Genomic DNA, 23115 nt, shown 5'->3' on the forward strand with positions numbered 1-23115 from the left:
GGAGTAAAGACAAACGTGAAGTTCAGTCCGGTGTTCAGGGCTGACAAAGCTCATAGCCTGGAGTTTCTTATCCTCTAGGCGGGGTAGAGACATTTAAAACGGCCCCTAAACTTGTGAGGCGCATAGGCTCATGGGAAATAGAGTCCAGTACTTGTCCTGAGACCAGCAGTGGGCCCTGGGAGGCGGACTTCCGGTGCACTCCTGCGCGTGTGCACCTCTCCCGGCGTGCGTGTTCGGGCATGCGCGCTGCCGCCGCACTGCCCTCGCTTCCTGTGAGTCTTCACGTCGCTGCTTCCTCTCGTTCCTAGGGTTTGGCCTGCAGTGGACGAGCATCGCATAGCCTGCGGGGCTGGACGCTGACCGCCCGGGCCAGCACCTAGGCGGACGCGGAGCTGCGCAGACCAGGGTTCGCGCGGGCCGGGTGGAGGCTCAAGCGGGGACCCCGGAGCGTGAGCCCCGGAGTCGGCGGCGCTGGGGCCAGAGGGGCCGGGAGGGAGTCGGCTGAGGTGGCGGCGGAGGCGAAGGGGCGGCGGGACCCGGGCCTGGCCCGTATGTGTCCTTGGCGGCCTAGACCAGGCCGTCGCTGTATGGTGAGCCCCAGGGAGGCGGATCTGGGCCCCCAGAAGGACACCCGCATGGATTTGCCCCGTAGGCCCGGCCCGGGCCCCTCGGGAGCAGAACAGCCTTGGTGAGGTGGACAGGAGGGGACCTCGCGAGCAGACACGCGCGCCAGCGACAGCAGCCCCGCCCCGGCCTCTCGGGAGCCGGGGGGCAGAGGCTGCGGAGCCCCAGGAGGGTAAGTCTTGGATTTTCGGGCCCAGAGCGAGAAGGGCCTGGGTGAAGTCACCGTGTGTTGGGGACCTTTGAGTGTGGGGCAGGGGGAGGGTCCCGATCGCTTGCAGGAGAGACGTGTGTTTGGGTTCGAGGGCAGGGTCCGGCTGCACCGAACAGGCGCTGCATGGGAAGATCTGGGAGGACGAGGCTTACGGAGGCGTGGAGGGTGTCACCACCCTCAGCTGCGGACGTCGTCTCCACTCCCCGCTAGCCCCTAACAGTCCTTCCTCCTCCTCTCCGTGCTCCAGATTTCGACCGCCTCTAAACGTCCGTCAGCACCTCTGTTCTCTCATTTAAGTGTCTGCTGATTCCCCCCTTAGATCTGCCCGGGGAGAATCGTAGTAATGCAGGAACAGTCTGCAGGGATTCTCTCCTGCTGCCTCAGTTGCTAGGGGAAGAGACTGGGCCTTAGCAGGTGGGTGACTTGACCAGGTCACCGGCTTTGTGGGTAGAGCTGCTCATAGTAGAACTCAGGAGTCTTATCTCCCAGGCCAGTGTTCTTTCTCCCGTATCCTAGTTTTCTTAATAGAAGATTATTAGGTGCAGCAATAACCAAGTTCAGTTAGATAATTTAGAAACAAAACCATATTTTATACACATTCATTTCATTTCTGAGAGCTCACATATTCAATTCCTATGGCTTCTTTGATTTTAAGCAGTTTAGAGAGACAATAAGAAAACGCGGGCCGGATGCAGTGGCCTGTAATCCCAGCACTTTGCGGGCCTAGAGCAGGAGTATCCCTTGAGACCAGGAGTTAGAGACCAGCCTAGGCAACATAGGGAGACCCTGACTCTACAAAAAATACAAAAGCAGCCAGGCATGCTGGGATGCACCTGTGGTCCTAACTACTCAGGAGGCTGAAGTGGGAGGATGGATGGAGTCCAGGAGGTCGAGGCTGCAGAGAGCCGTGAATGCACCACTGCACTCCAGCCTGGGTGGCAGATTGAGACCCTGTCTCAGCAAACAAACCACAAAAATCATGAGCCGTATAATGGGAAATTTTTTTCTTTTTGCACGTTGTATTTGATGGCAGACCATGTTACCCATGAGAGTCTTAACTCACCTAATTACTATCTGATTATCTTAGAGTTACAAAGTTACAAGTGCATGCTTCCCCTATCACTTTTTTTTTTTTTTTTTTTTGAGACAGTATCTCTCACCCAATCTGGAGTGCAACAGCATGGTCTCCGCTCACTGCAACCTCCACCTCCCAGATTCAAATGATTCTTGTGCCTCAGCCTCCTGAGTAGCTGGGACTACAGGCATGTGACACTATGCCTGGCTAATTTTTTTGCTATTTTTAAGTAGAGATGGGGTTTTGCCATGTTGGCCCGAGGCGGGTGGATCACTTGAGGCCAGAATTCGAGACCAGCGTGGCCAACATGGCGAAACCCTGTATCACTCTTTTAGGCCCTTCTGAGTGTTTGCAGGCTGAGTGTTCACAGGGTGTTAACCTATTTGAGCTTTCTTTTGTGGTTCGTAATGCAGGTGATTTCTGCCTTTGCAGGCCGGAGCACTCGTGACTTCAGTGACCTGCTTCTGCCCCTCTAGGTCTATCAGCGACAGTCTCTGCATGTTTCCAAGAGCAGTAGAAAAATGAACACATTGCAGGTGAGTTTTCCTGCTTGTGTATATGTTCCTCAACTTTATTTTATGATGCATTTTAAGAGGCTTGTAAGGATTCATACTTTTTTTTTTTTTTTTGAGATGCAGTCTTGCTCTATTGCCCAGCCTGCAGTGCAGTGGCATGATCTTGCTTCACTGCCACCTCCACCTCCTGGGTTCAAGCGATTCTCCTGTCTCAGCCTCCAGAGTAGCTGGGATTACAGGCATGCGCCACCATGCCCAGCTAATTTTTTTTTTTTTTTTTTTGAGACGGAGTCTCACTCTGTTGCCCAGACTAGAGTGCAGTGGCGTGATCTCGGCTCACTGCAAGCTCCGCCTCCTGGGTTCACGCCATTCTCCTGCCTCAGCCTCCTGAGCAGCTGGGACTATAGGCGCCCGCCACCGCGCCTGGCTAATTTTTTTTTTTTTTGTATTTTTAGTAGGGACGGGATTTCATCGTGGTCTTGATCTGCTGACCTCGTGATCCACCCGCCTCGGCCTCCCAAAGTGCTGGGATTACAGGCGTGAGCCACCGTGCGCAGCCAATTTTTTGTATTTTTAGAAGAGACAGGGTTTCACCGTGTTGGCCAGGCTGGTCTCAAACTCCTGACCTCAGGTGATCCTCCCACCTCACCTCCCAAAGTTCTGGGATTACAGGCATGAGCCACCACGCCCAGCCAGGATTCATACTTTAAAATGGGAATGTGGAAATAGACATTATCCTGTAAAATATAGTTAGTGTGGCAGATCAGCACCAAAAATGATTTGTGAAGCTTGTATGTATGGGTAGTATATTTTAAGGCTGTTGAAATTGAGCTGCACCCAGGACTGATATTCTTGGCAGTCATCACAAAAGGAAAATGCCATCTGTATTAGTCCATTCTCACACTGCTATAGAGAAATAACCAAGACTGGGTAATTTATAAAGAAAAGAGGTTTAATTGGCTCACACCTGCAGGCTCTATCATGGGAAGCATGGCTGGGGAGGCCTCAGGAAACTTACAGTCATGGTGGAAGGCGAAGGAAAAGCGGGTACATCTTCATCACCAGAGGAGAAGGAAGAAGGAGGGGGAGGCGCTACACACTTTTAAACAACCACATCTTGTGATAACTCACTCAGTATCAGCACCAAAAGGGAAATTGTCCCCATGATCCAATCACCTCCCACCAGGTCCCACCTCCAACATTGGGGATTACAATTGAATATGAGATTTGGGAGGCGACACAAACTGAAACCATATCACCATCCATGACATGATTTGCATTGATTATAAGGAGAAACCAATTTTGTTACTTGTGGATTTAAAAGATTTTCTAGGACTTGGAAAAATTTCTTCATTCAAGTTGATATAATTGTGGATAGCTTTCCTAATAACAACCATTAAATTACTGTAACTTATGGCTTATTCTTGGTGCTTATGTAAGCAGAGGGCCTGCTGCCCAAGGAGAACTTGGTGCATATAATTTTTCCAGGGACAGAAATATTGTGATCCAAGTAAACAGAATTCTGTTTTTACTGTTGAGTCCTAGATCATGGGGGGAATGAATGACATGATCATCCTTCAGATATTTGTTCGTCTTTTTGTTTGGGTTGCACAGCAAACAATACAAACAGTTACTCTCTTGTGAAGATTTCCTCGTTTCTGTTTCTCATTTCAGTTCTCAGTGTTTTCGTTTTGTCCTTTTCACTTTGCTAAGTCAGTCAGTAAAGGTGACCAGTGATTTAATTGCAGTCAAATCCAGCGGGCATTTCCTAGCCCCTTCCTCACAGGACCCTTTGTCTGCCTTTGACATCCGTTACTTCCAAACTTATATTTTCTCCATGGAGTCTCTCTTTTCTTGGCTCTTGAAAAGATTCATCTGTAAGTATTTCTGTTTGTCTTTAAATGGTGAAGTCTTTTGTTTTGTTTCTTTTTTTCTTTTTTTGAGATAGGGTCTTGCCGTGTCATCCAGGCTGGAGTGTAGACGTGATCAAAACTCACTGCAGCCTCAATCTCCTGGGCTCATGCGATCCTCCTGCCTCAGCCTCCCATGTAGCTGGGACTACAGATGCACGCTGCCACACCTGGCTAATTTTTTTTGTATTTTAGTAGAGACTGGCTTTCACCGTGTCACACAGGCTGGTGTCGAACTCCTGAGCTTAGGCAGTCTGCCTGCCTCGGCCTCCCAAAGTGCTAGGATTACAGGCGTGAGCCACTGCTCCTGGCCTAGAGATGTATTCTCACTGTATTGCTCAGGCTGGTCTCAAACTCCTGGCCTCAAGCGATCCTTTCACTTTGGCCTCCCAAAGTGCTAGGATTACAGGTGTAAGCCACCACACATGGCCAATAAAGAATTTTTTTTAAAGGGGCTAGGAATAACCCATAATACTCTCTTTCTTAATACATGTGGCAGTTGCGTTAAATCTTTTAATAGTTCCCATAGTATGTCTCTTGCGTGTTCATTGTTTTGAAGAAACTGTGTTGGTTATCCTCAGTTTGGATTGTGTTACCCTTGTTTCACCTTTAGCAAATTTTAAAAAAATATCTCATATGCCTTGTAAAATTGGTAGTTTGATCTAGAAGTCTAATCAAGTTTATGTTCAGTTCTTTTCACACAACTATACCATACGTGGCATTTGTCTACTTCTGGAGGCACATGTTACCTTCTTTGTTTTTGTGAAGTTAAGAACTATTGACTGTTGATTATTGCTGTGATTTACTCGTTCATTAGGGGAGGCAAAATGGTGATCTGTTAATTCTACCATTTATTCTTTATTTACTAGCCAAAATACGTTTCTTTTCTTTTCTTTTTTTGGAGACAGAGTCTCACTCTGTCGCCCAGGCTGGCGCATTTATGGCTCACTGCAGCCTCAAACTCCTGTGCTCAAGTGATCCTCCCACTTCAGCCTCCCAAGTAGCTGGGAGTGTAGTCATGTGCCACAATGCCCAGCTGATTTTTTAAGTTTTAGTAGAGACAGGTTTCTCTATGTTGCCCAGGCTGGTCTTGAACTGGGCTCAAGTGATCCTCTTCTTTGACCTCCCAGTGTTGGGATAATAGGCATGAGCCACCACAGCTGGCCTAGAATACTTTTCTAAAGATAAATTTCCATTCTCTATTTCTTTATGTAATTCATGCAGGAAAGACAGTTTCTAAAATATTGAGTAGGCTTCTAAGCAGGAAGGTTTTTTTTGTTTTGTTACCATTATGAGCTCATGGGTTTAAACAGATAGTAAATATTTCAGTACATAGAAGTTGTGATTCTTTTTGAAAATTAAGTGGTTCCATCTTTGGCCAGATGGAATCCCTTTAAGTTGGTTTCTGAGTCCTTTTGAAATATGTTTGATATATTTGATAGCAAATGTATACATATAATATATATTTGATAGCATTATTTTCTATTCAGCATTTTATTTTGAAATCATTTCAAATTTTCAGAAAAATTGCAAGGATTTTACGAAGAAATCCCAGATACTTCCTTTTGTTCAGACACTTCATTCTTAACATTTTCCCACATTAATCATTTATATGCATATATACATATGTGTGTCTATATATTTTCTGAACTATTTGAGAGTGGGTATGTCATGCCTCTTTACCCTATAAAGTTTTAGATTATATCTCATAAAATCAAGAACATTCTGTTAAATATCCATAGCACAGTAATTGAATTCAGGAAATTTATCATTTATTTAATACTTTTATCTGTAGTTCATTTTCCAGTTTGGCCAATTTCCCAGTAATTTCCCTTATAGCAATTTTTAATTTTTGGTAGAAGATTCATCTAGGACTGTTAATTGCCTTTAGTTTTCATGCTTTTTAAGTCTGTTTAATATGGATTTGTTCCTCAGTGCCATTATAATATTTGAAGAATACAGGCCAGTGATTTTATAGAAGTCTTTAAATTTAGGTTTCCCTGATCTTTCTTCATGATTAGATTTAGACTGAATTTTTGTCTGGAATACTACATGGAACCTCTTAAATTTATGGCTCATAATAGGATCTGTCTTGGGAAAATTCTGTGCATGCCTGAGAAGATGGCTTGTTCTGCTCTGGTTGGGTGGAGTGTTTGATAAATGTTAATGAGATCAAGTTGGTTGGTTGTGTTGTTCAGGTGTACTATATCCTTGTTGATTGTGTGCCCACTTGTATCAATTGTGGGGGAGAGGGGATTGAAATCTGCTGCAGTTGTGGTTCTGTTTCTCTTTGCAATTTTACCAATTTTTGCTTTATGTGTTATATTAGATACATAAATGTTCAAGGTTATTATGTCCTGTTGATTAATTAACCACTTTGTAAAATGGCCTTCCTTATCCCTGCTAATATTCCAGGCTGTGAAATGTACTTTGTTATTTATGAAGCATTCTTTTGAGTAACGCATGCATGCTATATCTTATTCCATCCTTTTACTTTTAACCTATTTGCATCTTTATATCTAAAGTATTATTTCTTGTAGGCAGCAAGATTTGGATCTTGCTTGTTTTCATCAGTCTATTTCTGTCTCATAATTGGGGATGTATAGACCGTTTACATGTAATGTGATTATTGATAAAACGAGTTAGGTTATAGTCCATTGTCTTTGCTTTCTTTTAGTCTCATCTTCTTTGTTTCTTTTTAAAATGTCTCTGTTTGTCTTCCTTCCTTTTGATTAGTTGAGAATTTTTTATGATTCTACTTTATATCTTTTGTTGGGTTTTTGGCTATCACACTGTTATTATTTTAGTGAGTTAGAATTTATAGTATGCAGCCTTAATTATCATAGTTTATTCTTAAGTAATATACCATTTTTCTTAGAGTAAGAGAAGCTTACAATAGGATACTTCCATTTCTCTCCTCTTGGTCTTTACACCGTTGTTCATTTCATTTTTACAGGTGGTATCAGTGCCACACACTATCTATTACGTTGTTGTTAAACAGTTATCTTTTATTTATTTATTTATTTATTTATTTTGAGACAGAGTCTCACTCTGTCCCCCAGGCTGGAGTGCAGGGGTGCGATCTCGGCTCACTGCAACCTCTACCTCCTGGGTTCAAGTGATTCTCCTGCCTCAGCCTCCCGGGTAGCTGGGATTACGACACCTACCACCACGCCCGGCTAATTTTTGTATTTTTAGTAGAGATGAGGTTTTGCCATGTTGGCCAGGCTGGTTTCGAACTCCTGACCTCAGGTGACCTGTCCACCTCAGCCTCCCAAAGTGCTGGGATTACAGGTGTGAGCCACCACACTCGGCCCAGTTATCTTTTAAAGAGATTTAAGTAATGAGAGAAAATACACAGTTACCATTTCTGGTACTCTTCATTCCTTTATGTAAATCTAAATTTTTATTTTCTGTCATTTTACTTCTGCCTGAAGGACTTTCTTTAACATTTCTTCTAGTTGATGATGAATTCTTGTAGGTCTGCAAATGTCTTCATTGTGTCTTTGCTTTTAAAGGTGTTTTTGCTGGATTTTTCTCCACAGTGCTTTAAATATGTTTCTCTGTTGTCTTCCTGCTTACATTTTTTTCTAAGAGAAATCTGATCTCATACTCATGTTTGTTCCCCTATATATAACATGTCTTTTTTTCTTCCCCCCTTATTGTTTTAAACTTTTTATCACTAGTTTTGGACAATTTGATTGCAATATGTCATGGTATCTTTTTTTCATGTTTCTGTTTTGGGGATCATTGAACTTCTTGGATCTTGGGTTTATGGTGTCATCACTTGGGGAACATTTTTATCATTATCTCTTCAAGTACCCACCACCTCCCCTCCATTGATTCTTGTTGCCTGTATATTAGACCACTTGAAATTTTCCCACAACATACTGTTGCTCTTTATTTGCTTTTAATTCTTTTTTCTCTGTTTCATTTTATGTAACTTCTGTTGCTGTCTTTATATTCACTAATCTCTTTTTTCCACGATGCTGTTCATCTTGTCCAGTATAATTTTCATCTCAGATATTGTAGTTTCTATCTGTAGAAGGTTAGCATGGGTCTTTTTCACATCTTGCCTGTCTCAATTTTTTTGAACATTTGGAATAGAATGATGAACTGTCTCAGTGCTCTGTGCCAGTTGTGAACTCTGTGTCAATTCTGGGCCAGTTTTGATGGACTGATTGTTTTCCTTATGGGTTGTAGTTTCCTGCCCATTTTCCCAACTCGCAGCTCTTTCTCCTCACACCTGCCTCTGTTCTTCTTCCCTGCTCCGTGGCCTGGAGTCACTCAAGGCAGAAGTTGATTGGTTCACCTTGTTTATTTCCCATCAGTCATAGATAACTCTACTGCCTGATAATCAGTGCCTTGAAAACCATTGCTTCAGCCCAGGCGTGGTGGCTCATACCCGTAATCACAGCACTTTGGGAGGCCAAGGCAGGCGGATCATGAGGTCAGGAGTTCAAGACCAGCCAGGCCAACATGGTGAAACCCCGTCTCTACTAAAAATACAAAAATTAGCCGGGCGTGCTGGTGCATGCTTGTAATCCCAGCTACTTGGGAGGCTGAGGCAGGAGAATCGCTGGAACTCGGGAGACGGAGGTTGCAGTGAGCCAAGATTGTGCCATTGCACTCCAGCCTGGAAGACAAGAGCGAGACTTTGTCTCATAAAAAACAAAAACAAAAACAAACAAACCATTGCTTCATATATGTTCTCCATTTTATTTTTCTTTCTGTTTTTGATTTTGTTGTTGTTCTTTGGTGTGTGCTGTTTCAGGTTGGAGGGTATATGCAGTACCTGTTAGTTTATCACACCTGAGGGCAGAAGTCCTCATGTCTCTCTCTCTCTCTTTTTTCTAATATATATATTTTTGTCTTTGTAGAGACAGGGTCTTGCTATGTTGCCAAGGCTGGTCTCAAGCTCCTGGCCTCAAGCAGTCCTTCTGGCTCAGCTTTCCAGAGTGCTGGGATTACAGGCATGAGCCACCACACCTGGCCTGGGTCCAGTTTTATCCATGTCCAAATGGTTTTTTTCCCTGAGCTGTTTTTGATTTTCTTCCACCTCATATGAACTGTAGTGTCGGCTTATCTAGTTCCAGGAAAAAGCTTTTTGGTATTTTTATTGGGATTGCATATTTATAAAGTAATTTAGGGTAACTGATATCTTTGTATTATTACGTTGACCTTAATAATACAACTAATTTTTTTTTTTTTTGGATTTTTAGTAGAGATGGGGTTTCACCATGTTGACCAGGCTGGTCTTAAACTCCTGACCTCAGGTGATCTGCCCGCCTCAGCCTCCCAAAGTGTTGGGATTACAGGCGTGAGCCACCGTGCCCGAGCACTTTTTTTTTTTTTTTTTTGAGATGGAGTCTCACTCGTCGCCCAGGCTGGAGTGCAGTGGCACAATCTCGGCTCACTGCAAACTCCGCCTCCTGGGTTCACGTCATTCTCCTGCCTCAGCTTCCCGAGTAGCTGGGACTACAGGCACCCGCCGCCATGCCCGGCTAATTTTTTGTATTTTTAGTAGAGACGGGGTTTCACCGTGTTAGCCAGGATGGTCTCGATCTCCTGACCTCGTGATCCGCCCGCCTTGGCCTTCCAAAGTGCTGGGATTACAGGCGTGAGCCACCGCACCTGGCCGCCTGAGCACTTTTACTTTTCCTTAGTTATATTCCTCTAATTGTTTTCTCTTCTCTAGTTGTAGATAATGAGCATTTTATTAATACCTTGTTCTTGATCTTAGTGGGAAGGTATGTAGTTTTTCCCTGTTAAGTAAAATCCTGACTTTTGGAGTAAGAAGACTGAGGCATAAGAGTTTATGTGTGTGCGTGTGTGTGCACGTGCATGTGCGTGTGTGTGTATACACACAAACTATATATTTGCTTGTGTGTAATTGAAATACATATGTCACATATATATCGTATGTACTACTGCATATTAGGGTGTAATATTTATATTTGTATATATACATAATATTGATGCTAATGAAGCATCCATCAGTTTCTGTTTTCTTTAGTTTGTTTTTTTAAATCAGGTTTTTCTGTCAAGCTTTTTCAAGTATCTTCATGGATACAAGATTTTTCTTCTTTGCTGTGTTATAGTGGCCTATCAGATTAATAGATTTCCAAATATTAAACTAGTCTATATTATTGGAATAAGTCCTATTTGTCTGTTGTATATTATGTTTTTAATCTGGTACTGGATTTTGTTTGGTTATGTTTCATTTTGGGTATTTGTATTGATATAAGTGGTATTGTATTGGCATGTAATTTTATGTTATTTATTGGCTGATCCATCTTCTAACCCCTCCACCTCCTTGCCTTCTGGACTAACTTAACCTAGAAGGTTATTACTCTCTCTCAGTGATTTTATCAGCTCCTGTGGCCTGCCTGTGGATAAGCTTGGATGTTCTGCTTTAGTTTCTCAGCCCACCAGCCTAGCGGCTCTGCCTCTGCTATCTCTTGGGATCTACATGGTCCTAGCTATATCACTGGGTTTGAACCCCTTGTTGATATCTTCTTTATAAATAACAGGATAATGCAACATGCTTACTGGGCACTTCCTTTTTCTAAACTACAAGTTTGGGCGGGGTATGCTGGCCCAAGACTGTAATCCCAACACTTTGGGAGGCCAAGGCAGGTGGATTGCTGGAGCCCAGGAGTTTTGCATTTTTCTTTTTTTTTTCTTGAGACAAGGTCTCGCTCTGTTGCCTAGGCTGGAGTTCAGTGTTGCATTCACAGCTCACTGCAGCCTTGACCTCCCAGGCTCAAGCCATCCTCCGGCCTTAGCCTCCCAGGTAGCTGGAACTACAGGCATGTGCCATGATGCCCAGCCAATTTTTAAAAAAATTTTTATTTTTAGTAGAGATGAGGTTCTTACTATGTTGCCCAACCTGGTCTCGAACTCCTGAGCTCAAATGATCTTCCCTTCTCGGCCTCCCAAAGTGCTAGGATTATAGGCATGAGCCACCATGCCCAGCCCCAACCTCTTAAAAATTGAAGCTGCTTCATGTTTGCCATTGGTACTTTTACACCTCATCATATTCTTCCTCCCCTTCATCCCATAGAATACACGATTCATCTTTAAGGACTTCAAGTTAACTGAGTCTGTGAAGCCTAACTGATGGCATAAAGTTAAAATAATTTGATCCTCTTTTGTTAAATCATTCTGCACCTTGTCTGCATTACTCTAATAACACCTTTGGGCATTCATTCATTTAACGAATATTTATTGCTGTGAGATTGAGATGTTTGAGATAAAACTCAGCCATGCAGATAGCCAGAGGCCACTGGCTATGAGAATAAAAAAGACAAAAGAACAAGGAGCTGAAACTAGGTGAGAGCCCCAGAGCAGTGAGTTAGGAAGAAGACCAGGAACTGAGTGGTGGGCACTCCAACTGAAGAGGTCCAGGAGAAGGGGAAGGCCTGGCAGCAAAGAAGTGACAAGGAGTAAAATGCTTGTGTTTGTTTACATGTTTATCTCCTTATTAGGTTGTCTGCTTTCTGAGAGCAGGCATGGTGTTTCACTCATCTCATATTCCCAAAACTCAGTTCAGTTGCAAAATAGGAGTTCAGTTGTGTTTTGGGTTTTTATTTTTGTGGGGTAATATATATTTTATATATATATATCCCCAAAGGATATATGTTTCCTGTATGATTTCCAATATGATTTCCCTTCCATAATCTGTAACATAAAATAAGGTATACAATGTTCGTGGTTAACTTTACGAGTGAGCTTTGTAAAATGATATCCCCCTATCCCTTTTCCATATCTCCCAATTCTGATCATGTTGCCATTACAGGGGCCAGTGTCATTCAAAGATGTGGCTGTGGATTTCACCCAGGAGGAGTGGCAGCAACTGGACCCTGATGAGAAGATAGCATACGGGGATGTGATGTTGGAGAACTACAACCATCTAGTTTCTGTGGGTGAGGATAGCTTGCTTTCTGAATGCTCTCAGTTGAATGGGGTTTTATCCTTGAGTTTGAAGAAATAAGTGATGACACCATTTAATTCCTTGTGGGCACTAGCTGGAGTGTTTATATTATTCTTCATTGAAAGGTTCTAACTTTGATAAGGTAAAAAAATGGAGCACTTCTGTTATGCAGCTTATGAGGTGGCAACATCTTGTACTTTGGAGATTCTGAAGCCAAGCAGCTTGCCCAAGTCCTTCTTCTTTTCCCATTAACAGGGTATGATTATCACCAAGCCAAACATCATCATGGAGTGGAGGTGAAGGAAGTGGAGCAGGGAGAGGAGCCGTGGATAATGGAAGGTGAATTTCCATGCCAACATAGTCCAGGTAAGTTAGTAGATTATCACATGTTAAAAAACACTCATCCCAGACCTTTGGGAGTGACTAAAGAGTTGTTTATATGTACTCGGTACCCTCAGTAACACCTCCCAACCCCCAAATATCACTTTCCTTCCCACACACATACCACATACATGAACTCTTTTGTTGATTTTACATTTGATTTACATTGGTAGGGATTTTTTCATTCTAACCTGCACTGGGGACCCAGTCACTTCCTCTTTCTCCAGCATTATCGGTCACTTATTTACTCCCTCGCCATTAGAGAATTGTTGTGAGTTTTTTGTTTGTTTGTTTGTTTGTTTGTTTGTTTTTTGGAGACAGAGTCTTGTTCTATCACCCAGGCTGGTGTGCACTGGTATGATCTCGCTCACTGCAACCACTATCTCTCAGGTTCAAGCGATTCTCCTTCCTCAGCCTCCTGAGTAGCTGGGATTACAGGCACATGTCACCACACCTGGCTAATTTTTGTATTTTTAATAGAGACTGGGTTTCACCATGTTGGCCATGCTGGTCTTGAACTTCTGGCCTCAAGTGATCTGCCCACCTCAGCCTCCCAAAGCGCTGAGATTACAGTCCTGAGCCACTGCTTTCGGCCTTACAGAATTGTTTTGTTTTGGGGCATTCAGAAGTCTGACATAAAAATTAACTTGAGACTTTTATGTTCATTCTTTTTATCTTCCATTTTCTTTCCTTCCTTGCTTTAAAAATACCTTGGACTTATTTTCTGCCCTCGATTTTATTTATTTCTTTAGGCATTCAGATACCAAAACCTCGTCCTCTACCTGTGCTTGTGAATTGAGTCACAGCTTGTGGTGTACCTTATTTCCCCAAGTCCATGCTCAGTTGATGTGATGATGTAGCGCTCCCTCAGCTTTCCCCTCTTTCCCCAATGCTCATTTATGACCCGTCTGTGTGTTCATTTCCCCTTCCCCATAACTGGAATCATGCTCTGTCCATAGTAGACATTCAGGAAGTGTGAATTTCATAAGGGAATGTTGGTTCCTTTTCTTGCCTTTTCAGGAGTGTCCCCCTAGAACCCGTTTTCTACTTTTTTGGTTTTCTTTGTATCCCTTAAAAGAGTTTTTCTAATTTCAACTTCTAAGACCTTTTTTCCTGTGTATTTTTGCAGCTTGCCTCCAAATTGATATGTCTGACACTTTTAACCTAGTTGAATATTTTACTTGACAATATAGCAGTACCAGTGAGATAGTTCACTTCCTTCTTTCTCAGAATGTCTGATGATAAACTGTGCACATTCCAAAATCATGAATTCTATCTACCTTCCTCACCTCCCAGTATTTGATTGTGCTAGTCTTCTCTCCATTGTTTGTGTTCTTTGTCTTCTGTGAAATGCCTTGCAGATCGTCAGCACATTGTTTCTTTTGACATTAGTGTTCAGTATTCTCCCATACCTGGATTACAGTGGATCCATCTTCCATTCAAATGATCATTGTCCTTTTCCTTCATCTGCATTTTACTTGCTCAGATAATATATATTTTCCCTCCCTTTCTTCCTCCCCTCCCCTCCCTCGCTTCCTTCCTTCCTTCCTTCCTTCCTTTTTGAGATGGAGTCTCACTCTCGTCACCTAGGCTGGAATGCAATGGCATGATCTCGACTCACTGCAGCCTCCCCTTCTCAGGTTCAAGGGATTCTCCTGCCTCACCCTCCCAAAGCAGCTGGGATTACAGGTGCATGCCACCATGCCTGGCTAATTTTTATATTTTTAGTAGAGATGGGGTTTCACCATATTGGTCAGGCTCGTCTCTAACTCCTGACCTTGTGATCCGCCTGCCTCATCCTCTCAAAGTGCTGGGATTACAGGCCTGAGCCACTGTGCCCAGCCTATTTATTTATTGAGACAGAGTCTCACTCTGTCACTGAGGCTGGAGTGCAGTGGCACAATCTTGGCTCACGATAACCTCTGCCTCCCAGGTTCAAGTGATTCTTGTGCCTCAGCCGCCCGAGTAGCTGGGATTACAGGTGTGCACCATCATGCCCGGCCTATTTTTGTATTTTTAGTAGAGACGGGGTTTCAGTCTGTTGGCCAGGAGTTCACTCTGTTGAGCTCCTGGCCTTGTGAGCTGCCTGCCTCAGCTTCCCAAAGTGCTGGGATTACAGGCATGAGCCACTGCACCCAGCCCCCTTCATTTAATTTTAAATTGTGGTTAAAAAAAGAACCTAACATGGCCGGGCGTGGTGGCTCATACCTGTAATCCCAGCACTTTGGGAGGCCGAGGCGGGCGGATCACGAGGTCAGGGGATCAAGACCATCCTGGTGAACACAGTGAAACCCCATCTCTACTAAAAATACAAAAAAATTAGCTGAGTGTGGTGGCGGGCACCTGTAGTCCTAGCTACTTTGGAGGCTGAGGCAGGAGAATGGCATGAACCCGGGGGGTGGAGCTTGCAGTGAGCAGAGATCGCACCACTGCACTCCAGTCTGGGCGACAGAGCGAGACTCCGTCTCAAAAAAAAAAAAAAACCCACCTTTGACCTAGGCCCCAAAGAATTCCAGCACATGAGAACTCCAGGGAAAATGAGTGGCTCACAATAAACCTAGTAAAACATATAAAGAAACAAGGCACTGACAAAATTATATTCACAAACACTTTAGATAATCATCTATCATAGATTATAAAATGACTGTTTAATAAAATTTTAAAAATAAAAGAGGGAGAGAATGGGCTCAAAAAAAGAAATAAAAGGCTGGGCATGGTGGCTCGCACCTGTAATCCCAGCACTTTGGAAGGCCGAGACGGGCGGATCGTGAGGTCAAGAGATCAAGACCATCCTGGCCAAAATGGTGAAACCCCGTCTCTGCTAAAAATACAAAAATTAGTTGGGTGTGGTGGCGTGCACCTGTAATCCAAGCTACTCGGGAGGCTGAGGCAGGAGAATCGCGTGAACCTGGGAGGCAGAGGTTGCAGTGAGCCAAGATCGCGTCACTGCACTCCAGCCTGGATGACAGAGCAAGACTCCGTCTCAAAAAAAAAAAAAAAAAACTAACACACTGTACAACTGCGTGTAAGGTGGAAAAGACAACTGGAATTAAAATATGCTCAGGTCCTTGTAGAAGACAAGAAATCCAAAGGAAATCAAGCAAAGGGGGAAAAAGAAACAGAAAAGATAAAACGAATGTACCAACTCAATACTAGGCCATAAGGCTAAGTCTCCATAAATTTCTTTCTTTTTTTTTTTTTTTGAGACAGAGTCTCACTCTGTCACCCAGGCTGGAGTGCCGTGGCACAATCTCAGCTCACTGCAACCTCCGCCTCCCGGATTCAAGCAATTCTCACGCCTCAGCCTCCCAAGTGGCTGGGATTACAGACAAACGCCACCACATGCAGCTAATTTTTGTATTTTTAGTAGAGACAGGGTTTCACCATGTTGGCCAGGCTGGTCTCGAACTCCTGGCCTCAAGTGATTTGCCTGCCTCAGCCTCCCCAAGTGCTGGAATCAAAGGTGTGAGCCACTGAGCCCAGCCCCTACATAAATTTCAAACACCACATTCCCTGAATACAACACAAAAAAGTTAGAAATCAAATAATGAAAATATAACTAGCAAAATTCTGTATGTTTGAAAATTTTAAATATTTTCCCAGAAACTATAAAACTACATGTTAATGTGGATAAATCTCAAACAATCTTAACTGAAATAATTAAATCACAGAAGCCTGAATAATGGATTCATTTACATAATTAAAGAACACATTCATAGTGGTAACACTATAATGAAAGATGAGAAAGATTAACACAAAGTTCACCCTAGTGTTTACCTATGGGTAATAAGGGGACTGTGAGGTAGGGTAGAAAGAAGGTACGCAAAGGATCTCTACAGCACTATTAATGTTTCACTTGTTGAGCTGGGGCTAGAGATCTGGGCAATCATTTCATTTTTATTTTTTAAACTACGTATAAGCTTTGTACACTTTTGGATATTAGAACTTCAATAAAATTATGAAAAAGAGAAACAGGGAAAAAATAATTGTCAAGATGGAGCTAAAAAAATAACATGGGTGAACAAGGTGTCACCCACATGCAAGCTTCCTTCCCATGTCATGTAATGCCTCTCCTCATCTGCTCCATCAATCAATAAAGGCATAATCACTCCTGTGATACCTTTAAGAAAAGAACACACTCTCTCAAAGCTGGGTGCAGTGGTGCACGCCTGTAATCCCAGCCTCCTTTGGGAGGCCGAGGCGGGCAGATCACCTGAGGTCAGGAGTTGGAGACCAGCGAAACCCATCTCTACTAAAAATACAAAAATTAGCTGGGCGTGGTGGTGCATGTCTGTAATCCCAGCTACTTGGGAGGCTGAGGCATGAGAATCGCTCGAACCCAGGAGGCAGAGGCTGCAGTGAGCCGAGACTGTGCCACTGCACTCCAGCCTGGGTGACAGAAAGAGACTCTGTCTCAAAAAAAAAAAAAAAAAGGAACATGCTCTCTCATTCAAGGTTACCCTTCTATCACTCCAAGGATTCACTCCATAATTTTATCTTTCTTGATATGTTACATTCACTAAAATGTTCACATCAAATCAAGTTTGTAGACACTTGTCCTTACCACCTTACAAAAAGTGAGATGGTATCAACAGAGGTAAGACACTACTTTACCTGCATGTCACTTTTGGCAGCTTTCACAGCATTGAAAAGATCATTGGCTGGTGGCTCTGACTGTTTCCTGCTATGACGATGTACCACTTGGGACCCTTTCTCTGGAAGTTTGCCATCTAATATGTATAAAAAGATCAGAAATATGAAAAAAAGGTAACAGTGACATTAACACTTGGTCTCATCATTATCACACAAGTAGGCTTATGCTGCCAATTCCATGGCAGAGTCTGAGTTAGTCCTGAAACAATTGATTTTTATATTATGAAGTTTATTAACTTTTTTCCCTTAAAAAAAAAAAAAGTCCTTGAGTCCCCTTCCTGTATCCCAAATCCTAACGTCCTTTTCTCTTCTTTTCTTTTCAAAATTTCTCTTCTTCCTATTTCCGTCCCTTAATACTTTGTAAATCTTGTCCTTTTATGAACCATATCACCTGAACCTCTTTTAGGTTTTTTTTTTTTGTTGTTTTTTTTTGAGTGTCGCTCTATCACCCAGGCTGGAGTGCAGTGGCGTGATTTTGGCTCACTGCCAGCTCTGCCCCCTGGGTTCATGCTATTGTCCTGCCTCAGCCTCCCAAGTAGCTGGGCTGCTTCCCCCACAAGATTCAAAAACAAAAGAAAACTGGCTGACTCACCGGTGTTGCTTTTGGTGGTCGTTTTGCTGCTTTCTTCTTCACACTGTGATTCAAGCTGTCTTCAAAGTCACTGCCTTCATCAGCTAACAAAGAGTCAGTATTCCTGTGAGAAAGTACCGTTCTCTTTAAATATAACCACCCTAATTCCCTCCGTATAAAAGGCTAATGAATTAGTTTCTCTGTCTCTCACTGCATCCCATCTCCATGAGAAAAACATATTCAGAATTTAAGAAAAAATGAGCTTATTGTTAGTAGGAAATTGGGACAAAGTCTTTTTTTTTTTTTTTTGAGACAGTTTCACTCCTGCCACCCAGGCTGGAGTGCAATGGTGTGATCATGGCTCACTGCAACCTCCGCCTCCCAGGTTCAAGTGATTCTCCTGCCTCAGTCTCCCGAGTAGCTGGGATTACAGGTGTTTCACCATGTTGGCCAGGCTGGTCTCAAACTCCTGACCTCAGGTGATCCACCTGCCTTGGCCTCCCAAAGTGTTGGGATTACAGGTGTAAGCCACCACACCCGGCCAGGACAAAGTCTTAAAGGAAAACTTTCACATGAAAGCAGTGGAGACGAAGAATGAGGAAATGAGGCACGGGAAGGACAACCCTTCCTAGTATTCTCTCCGAAGAAGAGAATCAAATGCTACTCACTTAGCGGATAGAGAGATCACTGCTCTTTGTAGAGAAAAACAGTCATGGCCCAGGAAGTCATCCATCACTCATCCATAAACGGGAGAGTAATATGGACCTAGAGTTAAATTTCACCCCGTGAAACATCAACCACATGTCTTATCAATTCAAGTGTGTAACATTGATATAATCAGGTACACCACAGCAGCACTGACAGAAACAGAAATGATTCAGAGAAAGCCAATTAAAACAGCCAGGGGATAAAGCAGATCTGTATGACATTAGCTTTTTTCCTTCTGGAAAGATAAAAAACCAAGATATATTATTATAACCTACACAAAATAACCTCATATGTGGTAATAAATAAGGATACACAGACCTGTTTACAAAATCCCCAAGTAGGAGAAATAGGGAACACCAGCTAAAAAGTTTATGCAATTTACCAGGCAACAAGTAAAGAACTCTTTACTCCCCCATCTGCCACCTCCCAGCCCCCACCAGGGGTTGTACATGCTGAACACAGAAATGTGTTTAAGAGAGGTTTAGACACGATGGATGATGGATTAAAAACAGGATGTGCTTAACCCGGAAGGCGGAGGTTGCAGTGAGCCACGATTGCACCACTGCACTCCAGCCTGGGCAACAGGGCAAGACTCCATCTCAAACAAACAAACAAAAAACAGGATGTACTACTATTTTGGTGTCTACAACATCTAGGACCGCCAAAAAAAAAACACCTGGAGCTGGAGGGAGGGTGTCACTGTGCTGAACGAGTACAGCACTTCTGGTGTATTCACACAGTCCCACGCATATTATCATCAATGTGGGAAAACGAGAGGGGGAAGGCTGCCACGGACACAGGAAGTGGCCGCACAATGCAACATCTACTTACCCTCTGAGGGATGGTTTGAGTCCCTGTCATCGAAGGGTAGACTGGCAGAGGAACTAGAAGATGCAGACAAGGCCCTCTTGGTACCTCCCGCAGCTCTCTGCAGTGGGGAAGACATGCTTGGCGAGGAGGAGCTATGGGGCCAGGAAGACGAGGACCGCAGGGTAGGTTTGGTGATCCAGCTGGGGAAGAAAGAGAAGAAAGGGCTTCTACCACAGCACTTCTCCATCCCCAGCCCTGACCAGTCCCTTTCTTTCAGAGGGAATGGTTCTAGAACTCTGGGGTCGGGTGAGGGGGACCAAAAACTAAGACAAAGGCTGGGCACCGTGGCTCATGCCTATAATCCCAGCACTTTGGGAGGCCGAGGCAGGAGGATGGCTTGAGCCCAGGAGTTCAAGACCAGCCCGAGCAATACAGCAAGACCCCATTTCTACAAAAAAAAATACTAATTAGCCAGGTGTGGTAGTATGTGCCTGTATTCAGCTATTCAGGAGGCTGAGGTGGGAGGACTGCTTGAGTCCAGGAGTTCAAAGCTGCAGTGAGCTATGATCGCACCACTGTACTCCAGCCAGGGTGACAGAGTGAGACTCTGTCTCAAAAAATAAAAATTAAAAAATAAAAAATAAAAGAAGACATTATAGGATGCAAGTCTGCAAAGCCTTAACTACAAACTAAAGAAACCAAAAGGAAAAAGAAGACTTTAAAAAATCTTTAGAAGTCTAAGAAGTCTTAAGTCTGTTCCGGGTGGAACAGAGTTAAGTATGCCAATTAAATTATTGGGTGCTGGCCGGGCATGGTGGCTCACATCTGTAATCCCAGCACTTTGGAAAGGCAAGGCAGGTGGATCACTTGAGGTCAGGAGTTCGAGAGGACAACACGATGAAACTCCATCTGTACTGATGGATGGATTTTAAAGTCTTTTTTAAGTCTACTGAAACACAAAAATTAGCTGGCCTTGGTGGTGGGCACCTGTAATCCCAGCTACTCAGGAGGCTGAGGCAGGAGAATCACTGCCTCAGGAGGGGGAGGGTGCAGTGAGCCGAGATTGTACCACTGTACTCTAGCCTGAGCGAAAGGATGACTCCATCTCAAAAAAAAAAAAAAAAAAAAAAATTACATGCTGACTGAAAATAAATTTGAAAGCAAGGTGTGTGACAGGGAAGGCTACTACCTGTGTAATATTCTGTTACTTAATGATAAGTCCTGAGTCATATTTCCAATCTCTCTTAACCAGCCTGTATTTGTACATTGCTTGTGTACAAGCTTGCTAATTTCCACAAATGGCAGTAGGTTGTCTGCTCCAATAGGGCCAAAAATGCACCTACTGGATTCAAAGCTCAGTAAGGGCCAGGTGCAGTGGCTCATGCCTGTAATCTTGGCACTTTGGGAGGCGAAGGCGGGCAGATCACTTGAGGTCAGGAGTTTGAGACCAGCCTGGCCAACATGGTGAAACCTCTTCTCTACTAAAAATACAAAAAATTGCTGGCCGTGGTAGTGGGCACCTGTAATACCAGCTACTGGGGAGGCTGAGGCAGGAGAATTGCTTGAACCTGGGAGACGGCAGCTGCAGTGAGCCGAGATCATGACACTGCACTGCAGCCTGGACGACAGAGTGAGACTCCGTCTCAAAAACAAAAAAACTCAGTCAGGAATGAAGAATGTCTGAAGTACTGTATGTGTAACGTGGCTTATGATTTTTAAGCCCTGAGTGCAGCTTGAGCTAGTCCTTCATGATCTAATACCAAAATGTTCAAGATCTGTTTTATGTCATTGGTGCCTTCTAATGTTGGCCTGTTGTTTTCCTTGCTGAGACTAGATTATGATGTGGTATATTGTTTTTATCAATTTAATTTATAAGTATTTATAAGCAGCTTATTCTTTATGTTGCTCTCATTTACCCTGGAGATGCTTGATTGCTTTTTTTGTTTTGTTTTGTTTTGTTTTTTTGAGACAGGGTTTCACTCTGTTGCCCATGCTGGAGTGCAGTGGCACGATCACAGCTCAATGCAGCCCTGACCTCCTGGGCTCAAGTGATTCTACCACCTCAGCCTCCTGAATAGCTGGGACTACAGGCACGTGCTACAACACCTTGCTAAGTTTTGTACTTTTTGTAAAAATGGGGTTTCACCATGTTGTCCAGATTGGTTTTGAACTCCTAGGTTCAAGTGGTCCTCCTGCCTTGGTCTCCCAAAGTGCTGTGATTACAGATGTGAGCCACCACGCCTGGCCAAGATGTTTTATTGCTAATTATTTGTCTGTCCACATTGTTATCATCTAGAGAAATTGCTAGAAGAGTGAGATTACGTGTCCTCTAAGTTATAAGTTCACAAATAAAAGCCCAAAGGAAGTTAGGTAGCAGACTTAAAAACAAATTAAAAAGACCCTGCAAAACTTGGTCTTAAATGAAAGGTGACATTCTCCAACCTGGATTGTCTTTCTGGTTTCATGGGACTGCGCAGTGCAGTTGGAGGGTGACTGGGCCCTGTTTCCACGGCACTCTCTAGGTGCAGGGACCATTGAACCATGTCTGCTATTCCTGTCTTAGCTCTGTACTGAAATAACAGTTGTGTTACTGGGTTTCAAAAGAAAGTCCATCCCTCCTGATCTAGGCAGAAAGCCATTAAAGAAAACAGAAGGATAACGAGCAGTGGGAAAACAAACCAGAAAAGTTACCAATTCACCCATCTTGTGTCAGAATCGACAGGCCTGTTGCTCCTGCTGGAAACCTAGGATGTACGTTTGCAATGAGAAAAGAGTGAAAGACTTGAGCAGGTACATTACGAAAGAGCAGTCACAGCGGCCAGTGAATATGAAAAGGTCCTCAACTTAGAGAAGTCTGGAGAAATCCAAACTAAAACTACCCTAGGATACCACGCTACACCCACCAGCTTTAGGCAGGATGCAAACATCAGGAATTCTACCCTGCTGGTGAGCAGTGAGAGAGCGCATAAACTAGTATAACAACTTTGGAAAACAATTTAGTAGGGTGGAAAGCCAGGTGGACCACTGAGCCAGCAGTCCCATTCATTAGTACATACCCCATGCCTGCTCCTCTGTATAAGAATATTCACTGCAGAGACCGGGCGCGGTGGCTCACGCCTGTAATTCCAGCACTTTGGGAGGCCGAGGTGGGCGGATCATGAGGTTAGGAGATAGAGACCATCCTGGCTAACACAGTGAAACCCCGTCTCTACTAAAAACACAAAAAGTTAGCCAGGCGTGGTGGCGGGTACCTGTAGTCCCAGCTACTCTGGAGGCTGAGGCAGGAGAATGGCGTGAACCCAGGAGGTGAAGGTTGCAGTGAGCCGAGATCACGCCACTGCACTCCAACCTGGGCAACAGAGCGAGACTCTGTCTCCAAAAAAAACAAAAAAAATGAATATTCCCTGCAGAATTGTTCATAGCAGGTTAAAATGGAAAACAATCCTGTCCCTGAGCAAGAAGGAGGGATAAATATATGGTGGAGAGTCATGAAATAGAACAGCATACTACAGAGAAAATGAATACTTCCGTTGTTACTCACAATAAAATGACTTCTAAAATAATGTCTACAAAAAAGAAGCCAGGGCTGGGCACCAGTGGCTCATGTTTGTAATCCCAGCACTTTGGGGGGCTGGGGTTACAGGATCACTTGAGGCCACGAGATGGAGACCACCTTGGATCTCGTTAACCACCTTTTATGTAGAGATGTGGTGAGACCCCA

At 43.7% G+C, this 23115-nt stretch overlaps 1 protein-coding gene across 6 annotated transcripts in view; it reads left to right on the top strand.

The window, feature by feature from the left end:
- The first annotated feature begins 245 nt into the window (after window positions 1-245).
- The window catches only part of LOC115933217 (putative postmeiotic segregation increased 2-like protein 3), a 38804-nt gene continuing 15934 nt past the window's right edge, over window positions 246-23115 (top strand). For 3 of the 6 annotated variants that reach the window (XR_010134475.1, XR_008681434.2, XM_063708206.1), the window contains exons 1-4: window positions 667-796; window positions 2343-2446; window positions 12137-12263; window positions 12527-12637. Coding sequence is in view for 4 of the 6 variants with exons in the window: in XM_063708206.1 (XP_063564276.1) it covers window positions 2432-2446; window positions 12137-12263; window positions 12527-12637 (253 nt within the window). In the remaining 2 variants the exon portion in view is untranslated. Of the gene's footprint in view, window positions 407-666; window positions 797-2342; window positions 2447-12136; window positions 12264-12526; window positions 12638-23115 lie in introns of those variants that run through there. The other 3 variants (XM_055392880.2, XM_055392878.2, XM_055392882.2) reach the window with 3 other exon arrangements.

The sequence above is a fragment of the Gorilla gorilla genome, chromosome 6 (genome assembly GCF_029281585.2).
Source record: "Gorilla gorilla gorilla isolate KB3781 chromosome 6, NHGRI_mGorGor1-v2.1_pri, whole genome shotgun sequence".
Taxonomy (NCBI): Eukaryota; Metazoa; Chordata; class Mammalia; order Primates; family Hominidae; genus Gorilla; species Gorilla gorilla.